The 11,326-nt window shown below is 43.8% G+C and overlaps 2 protein-coding genes across 4 annotated transcripts in view; both read left to right on the top strand.

Annotated features, from left to right (window-relative positions):
• Nucleotides 1-11,326, top strand: part of LAMC2 (laminin subunit gamma 2) — a 96,311-nt gene that overhangs the window by 23,937 nt on the left and 61,048 nt on the right. For all 3 annotated transcript variants that reach the window (XM_014586066.2, XM_027770087.1, XM_006143881.3), the window contains one exon: nucleotides 9,804-9,992. In XM_014586066.2, coding sequence (XP_014441552.1) covers nucleotides 9,804-9,992 — 189 coding nt within the window. The remainder of the gene's footprint in view (nucleotides 1-9,803; nucleotides 9,993-11,326) is intronic.
• The window catches only part of LOC106734410 (derlin-2-like), a 1,265-nt gene continuing 592 nt past the window's right edge, over nucleotides 10,654-11,326 (top strand). The window contains exons 1-2 of the mRNA XM_014586058.2: nucleotides 10,654-10,677; nucleotides 10,782-10,933. Of these exons, the coding sequence (XP_014441544.1) occupies nucleotides 10,654-10,677; nucleotides 10,782-10,933 (176 nt within the window). The remainder of the gene's footprint in view (nucleotides 10,678-10,781; nucleotides 10,934-11,326) is intronic.

Raw genomic sequence — 11,326 nt, 5'->3', positions numbered from 1 at the left:
TAGCTAAAAGAAGAGTTTCAAAAGGGAAGGAGAAAGATTGGATGTCTCCCAGAGGGAATGAGGGGCCAGTTGCAGTAATGTTGTGGTAATGCAATGCTCTGCTAGGCTAAGACCACATGAAAGGTCCCAGGTTTACATCCCGAGATGTCCCTGTCCATGCCAGGTGCGTATGTGTGTGCTTGTGATCCAGACTGGCTGAGACTGAGGGTGGACCTCAGTGTGAAGACACTGTTGGGAATGCCTGTCTCTTTCTCTGTCCCGATGGAAGAAATAAATAGATTACAGAAAAAAAAAGAAAAAGAAAAAAGAAAGAAAGAGAGAAAGGAAGAAAGGGAAAGACAGACACAAAATGCAGGAAAGGAAATGCAGGATACACACATTTCCTCTAAATAAGGAAGGGAATCGAGGGTCCTCTTCAAATGGTTTTACGGGGACTCCTGCAGCTTACAGGTAACATATTGTATAAACTTGCTGTGGCTCAGCAGAATCGGCACTCACACACCAAGCAGCTGAAATGGTGGCAAGAGCCTCAAGCGCTACGTAACAACTCCCAGCACCCACCGTCAGGTTCCAACACGACACTCAGATTCCTAGTGCCTGAGGTAGTCCTGTGCACCAGCCAAGCACCCTGCCTGTCAAGGCTGCCTGCTCCCTGCAAACCGTGCTCATGCTCTCAAGCTTGCTTCTGCCTTGCCCTGCTCCCACTGAGCATGCTGCCTGGGAGCTGGCTGGCAGAAAGCTCTGGCTAGGACTGCAGAGAGGCATGCAGACCTGGGGCAGAAATAGCTCAGCTGCCATGAGCAGCAGCCCCAAAGTCCCAGACACTCCGAGCTGAGATCACGTTCCTCTCACAGTTCTTTCTGTTCCTGTTTCACCATGCATGTTCTTAGCTGAAACATTAGCTGCTTTACACTGAATGTTGTGTGGGTAAACAAAACCTTTTGTTCTGAGCTGGGGAAATGTCAAAGGGGCCCTTGGACTTCTGGGAGATTTCCATACCTTCACATTCTTGTTGGGCTTTCTCTTCTTTTTCTTTTTCTTTTCCTTTTTTTTTTTTTTTTAACATGGATCCATTATAACTTTATTACCAAAACTTCATTTATTAAAAAAAATATTTATTTTAAAATTTACATTTAATCACATATATCTTTACAGGGTATATTTCTTTTTCCAGCACAAATACCATGCATATCAGTCAAGGCAAAGACATTACTATATACATCATCGTTTTCTTAGCATCAGACCACGTGTAGTCCTCCCTTCCCCCTCCCTTCCTGCTTTCCTTCTTCTCCCCCTCCATCCATCCATCCATGCATCCATCCATCCCAACCACAGTCTCAGTCACTTATTGAGGCTCATAGGGATAAAAAAGTGAGAAATGCAGTAGAGGAAACAATCATGTTCACAAGTAACGACAACACAGCATAGACGGTGGTGAGTGGTGAGTGTTGTGACCCGGGGGGATGAAGTGTGTGTGCACTCAGAGCACAGAGAAGCTCCAGATGGCTACCAGCAGGGAAGTGCACACCCTGGTTTATACTTCTTACAAAGAGTACGCTGGGGTCTGGCAGGTGCTTTGTGGTTAAGACACTGGACTCCCACATGGTCGACCACTGTTCGAGTCTCAGACTTGGCGGCTTGCTTTGTCTCTCTGGTCAAATAAAAAGAGAAAAATAATAATACATGAAATAAAATAATTCTCAAGAAGAGCAGTCTGGCAGTTGGTGGAGAGTGGATTTTGGGAGGGTGGAGGCAAAATATGCCCCGGGTAAAGGAAACAGCAAACTCCAGCCTGTGGGGGAGAGCTTGGTGCATCCTAGAATTTGTGCCAGGATCTGGGTGTCAGAGGCTCTCAAACCAGAAGGTAAAAGGGCTAAGGAAAAGTTGGGGAGGCCAGTCAGGGCCACACTGCAGAGTTCTGAACAGAGTTTGGATTTTTATTTTTGTGATTACTGTCAAAGCACTAAAAACACAGTGATTACTCAAACTGTACAAAGATGAAATCAGATCACCTTGGCGGAAAGCAAGCCATGTTTTGAAGTTTAGAACAATAGAAAGAGGATCTGCTTATACACAAAGGGTCATATTTCTGCCAGGTCATTAGCATTTCTGGTAATCGTTTGCCTCGAAAGGGCAATATTTCCAAGGGGAAATTTAAAATGGCATCCCGGCGACGACATGCAACCCTGATGGAGAGGATTCCAAGGCTGGCCCCCCAGTACAAGCCTAGGAAATATTTTGTGTTTCCTTTCATTCTCCTTAGGCTACAGATTGGAAGCAGCCTTGGCCCCTTTCCTTCCTGCCCTAACCTGTTGGAGTGGTGTGTTTCAGAGAGGGTGGGAGTGCTGTGAAGTGAGCCCTCAGGGATTCCGCTTGCCTGGCTCCTTTGTGCAAAGAGGGCTCCGGTGCCTTTGATCTGTGACTCCCGTGAGTGTGGGTGGTGCTGGGCGGATCAGGCTGCCTGGCGGCCCTTTCTAAGAAGCACCTTGAGGGTCGGGACTGTGCTCCTGTAGTCATTATTATAATAGATGCTTAAATGCCCAAGAAACAGCATGCTTCATGTCAATTACCACCTGTGCTTCACTTGCTAAAGAACAGCAAGATTAAGGGGAAAAATAAAATAAAAGGGGTCCAGGAGATGGCGTAATGGTGATATTGCTAGATTCCATGGACCACGGTTCGAGTCCCAGATCCGGCAGCTTAAAACTCACACCGGGCACGTGTGCATGCCCACCCTAGATCCTGAGAGGAGAATGGAGGAGAAGGGATTGTGCTGTGATCCTCCTGAGATGTGATTTCTTGCTTTCTGTCTCTGTCTCTCTGGTGAGCGCACATACCCTATGAAGAAAATCTCTCTGGAAAAAAAAAAAGAAAGAAAATCTAGGTACTATGATTTGATTTCAGGACTTGTGGTAAACTTGATGGATCTCATTTCTTTAGCTGTGACAAGAACCTTGGCTGACAGAGTCCAAGGATTTGAGGAAGTCGAGAGAGAGAGAGGGACTGAGAGAGACTAAGATGCTTACTTTAGAAAGAGCATGATACAAGTAAACAAAGAGGCATGGATGGGACCTGTCCCAATGATATCCCACTCAGTGAAAGAGGGAAATGCACACCTATTTCTTTTTCTGTTTTGTTTTTGTTTTTTTGGAGAGATTTCTTTTCGGGTGCATGCACTCACAGGAGAGAGAGACAGTGAAAGGGAAAGTGAGGAATCACCCCCTCCTCCAGGGGGCATGGCCACTCTGCAAGCCCTTCTCTTCCATTTTCTTCCTGGGATCTTGGGCACACATGCACTTGCACTCAGCATTATTTTCAAGCCATTGGGATCAAGACTCAAACTGTGGTCAACCATGTGGGAATCCAGTACCTTTAACCACCATGCCACCTGCTGCCCCTATATTTGTGCTTTTAAGGCCTGTCTAGATATGTTGGTTACTTAAAGTCCTTTAAATGTATTTCTACACATTTATGGGCTTCCTAAAGCCCCAGAGGCTATTCATTCAGCTGCTCTTAAAAAAACACTAAATACCTACTACAAACCAGAAACTGTGTAATATACCAGGGCTTCATTTTTTTCTTTTTCTAAGGCATGATCTCTTTTTTCTGCCTATTAGAAGTACAGAATCAAGTACAGCAATGTTCCCTTGGACACAACTTTATTATTTTTTTAATTAAAAATTTTGGCCAACCTTTAAAAATCAGTAGATTTTATGTACACAAAGCCAGATGTCCGTCTCTAAAAACATACAGGTCCAGGTGGTGGGCCATATTTACCCAGGTCATCAACATTTCTAGTAGTTGCTCCTCAGAAGAGCAATATTTCCTAGGGGAAATGTAAATGGCATCCCGATGAAATGCAACCCCAACGGTGAGGATTCCAAGGCCGGGCCCAGTACTAACCTAGGAAATATTCAGCAGTCAGGAAGCTGGACCCACGAGGGGAGGTCCTTGATTCTCGTCCAGGGACCTCCCTGAGTACACTGGGCACATGCGGTGTGCCTGGGAGCTAGACTGGCTGCGATTAGGGGTGGATCATAGCATGAGGACCCTGTAAAGGATCTCTCTCTCTCTCTCTCTCATGGAAGAAATAAATGAATACATTTTTTGGGGGGGATAGAGGGTTTGGCTATAGGGCGTGTGTGCTCAGCAGAAAAACAGAGAGAGACAGAGAGACAGAAAGTGAGAAATCACCCCCCAGGGGGAATGGCCATGCCACAGTCCCTTCTCCTCCATTCTCCTCTCAGGATCTTGGGCACGCACGCAAACTCGCCCGGCCTGAGTTTAAGCCACCAGGTGCAGGACTCGAACCGCAGTCGACTATATGGGAGTCCAGCAGCATAGCCATTATGCCAACTACTGGTCCCATAAATTAATAAACTTTAAAAACCATATATGGAAACACTGACTCCTGCAGGCATGTGATATGGCTGCAGTTGGTTGGGATGAAGTGCTGTTTATCCTTTAGTCCTTTTGTCACAATCCTCACCGCTCCCTATTGCTTCAACCCTAGTCTGATCGTGCCCTTTGGCAACCAGTCTGCCCATGGCAGTGGGTGGGCAAGAATTACTCACAGGATAAAAAAATGATGCACAAGTTAAATTATGCTCATTTTATTAAGCTGAGCTGCAGGACTTTTCTAGAATTAAAGTATAAAAGTGTTTTACTTTTCAGTAGTGAGAATGAACAACTATTGGATTTAGGGAGTTACTTTAAATTTGGGAGAGGGTGGGAGAGAGATCAGGTTTTAAATGTGTCAGTGACAAAAAGAATCATTCCATACAATAAAAAGCAAACTCTCCCCTCATTCTCTGCATATCAATGTTTGGAAACGTCAACACTGAACTTAGTGCACTGTAGCCGAGTGAGCTCAGCCCAGCTTGGTAACTCTGAAGTCCTGCAGACCAGGCAAGAGAGAGTGTCTTCACGGAGTTCTCATGTATATACATGCACAAGGCCAGTGCACTGCCTGCCACGGAGCCGGCACACTCCCTCACTGCAGCAAGCATAGCCCTTGGCGTGAAGGGAAACCCATATGAGAGAGTGTGGAGGTAGTTTGGCAATAGGCTTGGAACCTGTCAGGCAAGCCCTGGAGTGCAGAGCCTGGCTCATGGCCTCCTGTGTTGAAACTATAATGCAACTCCACTGGAGGCTGTGAAGTTAAAGGAAGAACTCTCTTTTGTTGTTGTTGTTACTAAAGTAGAGCTTTAAAAAGAGTAGAGAAGTGGTATAAAAATGATAGTAAGTTTATCTATTCTAAAAAATGGCTGTCAGACCAGCAAGTGGTATGTAGGTTGAGGCAGCTAGATCCCACACAGTTGGCTGTGTATGCAAGTCCCAGACCTGGTGGCTTGAAAAACACACTGGATATGTGTGTTGTGTGTGTGCCTGACATTCTGAGAGTAGAATGGAGGAGAAGTGATTACGGTATGACCAACTCCCTGAGGGTGATTTCTTACTCTCTTTCCCTCTCTCTCTCTGTCTCTCTGTCTCTCTCCAAGGAGCACATGTGCCCTAAAACAAACTGTCTATACACATAATGATCTCACAAGCCAACCTTATGAAGTTCTGACAAAAAGTATGTTCTGAATAAGAAAGTCACAAGCGGGACCAGCAGATGGCATAATGATTACGTCACTGGACTCCCATGTAGTTGACTGCAATTCGAGTCCTGGGCCAGCAGTTTAAAACTCACACTGGGTACATGTGCATGCATGCCTAAGATTCCAAAAGGAGAATGGAGGAGAAGGGACTCTGGCGTGGCTATCAATCTGGGAGGGGAGGGTGATCTCTTGCTTGCTTTCTGTCTCTCTCTGTCTCTCTGGTGAGTATATGTGCCCTATAGCAAAAATCTCTAAAGAAAAAAAAAAAGGGAAAAAGAAAGAAAGCCAAAAGAAAAAGTCTGTAGTTTCGAGATTGCTCCCAGAAAGCATCGAGGGCTGGGCAGGCATTGGCTTGCTGAGTGATCCAGCTGAAGAACCTCATGAAAATCAATGACTGGTGAGCTGAGCCCTTGTACTTGCATAACCATGGACTCAGAAGCCTTTTCATGGCACCTAACAGCTGTCGGAGAACCAAACACTCAGTTTCACAAGCATTACTCAGGAAAGATTTGGCTTGACATCCATTCTGTGAAAAAACCTTGACAGTGTGAATTGAATACAAATTTAATATGCTGTAAAGTTTAAAGAAACATTAGTTTTCATCCATGGAATCAAATATCTAGTCCTGTTGTAGCTGATCTATTCAAACCACACTTAAAGAGCTGTAATAAATCCTGGTCATTTTAAGAAAGATATTAGAAATTGAAATCAATGAGACCCTATGATTTGATTCAAAGTAGATGAGTATAGAAGACTTAATGTTGAACAAAGTGATCCAGCCTTTGAAAGATACACACTGTATATCCCCACTCAATTTGCACTGAATATCTGTACTCTATGGCAGAAATGAAAAGATCTGAAGATTTGCTAGTAGAGAGGGTAAGTGTAGAAACCAGAAACTGTAAGGGAGGAGAAAGGGTGGCAAAGAGTGGGAGGTAGAGGGTCGGTGTGAGGGGCAAAGGGAAGAAACATTTAATAGACAAAAAATATATAATTGATAAATTTATATAGTGTACATCATGAAGGAGACTTTATGTAAAATATGAAAAGTATATAGAAAGAAATAAAAAATAAAATTAGAGTTGGTTCCTAGGAAGGCAGTCAAGAAGAATCTTAGAATCATGATATGGGAAATGGTTAAAAATTAAGAAGTGACAGCTGTCCAGTTTAACCTGATAAGAAAGCTAAGGAAGAATGTTAGTTATCTTCAGATATGCAAAGCCTGGATTGATGCAGAGCCTTGCAAACAAAATCTGAAGTTTTATCTGTTGAATAAACAGATGAAAAGAGAGTAGGTGTGTGTGTACATATGTTGTTTTGTATATATGTATGTATGTGTGTGTATTTTGTGTGTCTGTAGGAGGAGTGTATGTGTGTTATATGTTGTTTTCTAGGGAAGAACGAGAACATATGGTAAAAATTACAAGAATAAAGGTAGATTTAAAATAAGCTATTGGGACCAGCAGTTAGCATAATGGCTATGTCGCTGGGCTCCCATGTAGTCGATTGCTGTTCAAGTCCCGGACCTGGTGGCTTAAACTCATGCCAGGCGCGTGTGTGTGCACGCCCAAGATCCTGAGAGGAGAATGGAGGAGAAGGGATTGCGGCATGGCCATACCCTGGGGGGGCGGGGGGTGTGTGTGATTTCTCGCTTTCCCCTGCCTCTCTCTGTCTTTCGGGTGAGCACATGCCCCATATAGCAAAAAACCTCTCAAAAAAAAAAAGCTGTTATTGGTTGTAACAATCGGTGCTAAGGAAGGACAGGGCTTTTAAACCAGACTGAGAAGAATTCAACAAGAAGCTCAAGGACCCTATGTTAGGAATTTATAAAAAGAATGTTTATATCCAATCATGAACCAGACTCATAGCCTAAAATGAAAAGCTAATTGCTTTGAAGTTAGAAATTTCTCTACCAGTCTTACAGCTAGATGTGGCCTTTGATTAAGCTGTCGCCCATGGAAACTAAGCACATTGGTATGTAAACTTCCTTAAAAGGAAATCTCCCATCTATCCTTTCTCTTTCTTCCCTCTTTCTTTGAGCTAGAAGCCAGTCACTACTGGTAAGTCAAATTGGATCTTGTGATGACAGAATTATATCTATTAGCTGTGTGACTTTAGATAGGATACCTACCCTCTAAGCATTTGTGTTTCCATCTGTTAAATGGAATTTAAATGATTTTTAAAAACTCATGTTGAAATGTGAGAATTAATGGAGCCAATGAATGTAAAGTTCTAGAACAAACTCTGAGTAGATATTAGGTGACTTCTAGGTAAGATGGCATCCACATTCTCTTCTAACTGTGACTAAAACTTTGTTCTGAGCGTCTACTGTGTACCAGAGACTGTGCTAAGTATTTTCATGTTACTGCATTGACTATTTAGGTCCCACATGGAAGTTTTAGCCACTCTATTTATTTAGTTTTTAATTGCCAGAGGGCACGTGTGCTCACTGGAGAGACAGAAAGAGGAAGAAAGTATTCCCTAATGGGATCTGACCATGCCACAATCTTGTCTTCATTTCTCCATCCCGTTGGGATTTGGGGCCCCTATGAAAACATGCCTGGCATGTTTTTTATACCACAGGGCCAAGATTCAAACGGCAATCAGCCATGTGGAATCTGGCTCCCTTAACCACCAGGCTATGGGGCTGGCCCAGGTAAAGGTCATTCTTCATTGGACTGTCATTCTCCTTGACACCTGCCTTTGGAAGGAACATTTAAGGCACAGTGGGGAGGAGAGGAGATATCTGTCTTTGTCCATTATTGCATTGCTTATAGAGGTACCTGAGACTGACTGAATTTAAGAAAACAGAGGTTTATTTAACTCAGGATTCTAGCCATGTGAAAGATCCAACGTAAAATGGCAGAAGGCTGGACTTTAAGTGAAGCAGCTGTCTATACGTTTCTACCTGTTCTGGTCTCCTTTCCCCTCTTTTAAACCCACCAGAACTCAATATAAGAGCCCTACCCTAATGACCTTATTACACCCAGGCACCCTCATGTAACACTGTGAAGGGAATAAGTTTTTATTTACAAATACAACCAAGTCCTAACACATGGCTTTTGGGGGGACATCCAAACTATAGCAATTCTTGTCCAGTCCTATCAGTCCTCAGCCTTGACTGGCACTGGAGAGATCAATGTTGTGTACTTTGAAGAGTGGATGCCATCAGCGGTTGGGCAATTGTGTCAGAGTCCACAGTGGATCGGCTCTAGGTATTTGCCAGCCCTAGACTTATTCTGTAAGAGTGCACAGCTTTTTTTTTTTTTTTTTTTTGAACCTAAGGTTTTTACTGTCGAATGCATGCACTTGCCAGAGAGAAACAGTGAGAGGAAAAGTGAGAAATCACCCCCTAGGGGCAATGGCCACATTGCGAGCCCTCTTCCTACATCCTCCTCTTGGGATCCTGGGCATGCATACACACATGCCTGGTGTGAGTTCAAGTCGCCACGTCTGGGACTCAAACTGCGGTTGACCTTGTGAGAGTCCAGCGCTATAACCACCATGCCACCTGCCAGCCCCAAGATTGCATAGCTTTAAAAATGAAATATTCTTGGGACCAGCAGGTGGCGTGGTGGTTAAGGTTATGGACACTTCCATGTGGCTGGACTATGATTCCAGTCCTGGGCCTGGTGGCTTGCTTTTTCACTTTCCCTCTCTCTCTCTCTGTACCTCTGTCTGGTCAAATTAAAATAATGAATAAATAAAATTAAATAAATAATTCTTTAAAAGAAAAAAAATGAAGTATTCCTTGCAGATATATAAGTCATGATAAGATTTTTCTTTTTCTTTCTTTTTTTGACTTTCTGTAAGATATTTATTTTTGTGAACACAGGATACTTAGACACTTTCATAGGGTTATATTTGCCCATCAGGTATCATTTTCCTCAATTATGAATTCTGCTATGGTAGGTTTTGTGAACACGATCTTCATAGTTTGTTCTCCGGGGTGGAAAGATTTTTCTTTTTCTTGAGGAATTGGACAGTCTGGTTACTCTGAACCCATGTTCTCCCAGGCAGCAGCCCACCAGGAGCTGCTTTGGGGGGGATGAGAGTCCTCACACCGCCTCTACCGCTTTTTCATTCCCCTTGAGTAGGTTAACATGCAGCATCTCATGCATCATTTGTATTAAAAATAGTAAAAACACCTGGGAAAAGTGATTTTTTTTTTCTGACAATGTCTTTTTCCCTCTTCTCTAGTATGTGATTGCAATGGGAAATCCAGGCAATGCATCTTCGACCAGGAGCTCCACCGACGGACAGGCCATGGGTTCCGCTGCCTCAACTGTGAAGACAACACTGCCGGCCTGCACTGCGAGAGGTGCCAGGAGGGCTTTTACCGGCACCGAGAGAGAGACCGCTGTTTGCCCTGCAACTGTAATTCCAAAGGTAACTAAACCAAGGGAAAAAGAAGATGGAGAGTAAGATGGGAGAGAAGGGGAAACGAGGGGGAGGGAGAAGGAAGATGGAGAGAGGATCAAGCAGGCCGAGAGAGAGTTGATGAGCTTCAGGGACAATTAGGAAATCTACCAGATGCTGGTCTTTTTTTTTTTTACCCCCCTAAGTTTATTTACTTCTCCTATGGAGGAGCAGGCACCCCTAAGAAGTTAATTATCCCATGATCCCACCCCCAGTCCCAGCCAGCCAGGGTCATGGGCATGCACACGCACACCTAGTGTCACAAGGAGACCTTGGGACGAGAACCCAGGACCTTCCCATGTGTCCCCGGCATTGCATGGTATTGATTACTGCTACACCAATGCATCCAGTTGACACTGGTCTTTTCAGCAATTTCATTCTGAAAGGAAATGTGTTTTTCTTAAGTCAGGGGTTGGTGAAACCAGCTGGGGTCTTTAGGGCATGATGGTTTGCCTTCTGTCCAGAGTACCTACAGTCACATTATTAACTTTTCCAGGCAGGTGACAGTCTGACCCAGGGACAGAGGAGGTTTAGTCTTTTCTAGTGATAGTCTTCATATCGATAACCAACCCCTTGTCCAATCTCTTGAGAAGTAGGGAGTTTGCAAGATCTGTTTCTGGTGCTGTGCGAGATGCTAGTAGTACAAAGGAGACAGGTAAATAGGAAGGTTAGAGTCTTCCACGGAGTTAAGAACAAAAACAAAAACAAAAACAAAAACAAAAAACAAATGGCGGTGGGGAGCCTGCAGTGGTGGGGAAGGTGGCGGTCCAGAGCCTCCGGCTGGAGTATCTGCAGATCCTGCCGGTCTGCTGCGCCTACACCACTGCCTGCATCCTCACCACCACCGCTGTGTTGGAATTGATCACACCTTTTCAGTTGTACTTCAATCCTGAATTAGTCTTTAAATATTTTCAACTATGGAAGTTAATCACCAATTTCTTGTTTTTTGGGGGGGGCCAGTTGGATTCAATTTCTCATTTAATATGATTTTTCTATACTGTTGTTGTCGAATGCTAGAAGAAGGCTCTTTCTGTGGTCGAATTGCAGACTTTGTATTTATGTGCCTTTTTGGTGGGTTCTTAATGATTATATCCTTCAACAAATAGAATAAATATAGGAAAATGTTAAAGAACACTGTCTCTTCCTAAAGGTTTTCATCTGCCTCCCACCACTCACTAGATATTCTAAAGAGATAAAAGTGGACCTCCAGATTTTAGCTTCAGGGCCCTACATTTATTTTACAGCACTTTTCTTTCTTTCTTTCTTTCTTTCTTTCTTTCTTTCTTTCTTTCTTTCTTTCTTTC

This window comes from Tupaia chinensis, unplaced genomic scaffold (genome assembly GCF_000334495.1).
Source record: "Tupaia chinensis unplaced genomic scaffold, TupChi_1.0 Scaffold000112_1, whole genome shotgun sequence".
NCBI classification, from domain to species: Eukaryota; Metazoa; Chordata; class Mammalia; order Scandentia; family Tupaiidae; genus Tupaia; species Tupaia belangeri.
Note: the sequence above shows the minus strand (reverse complement) of the source record. Positions and strands in the feature narration are given on the sequence as shown.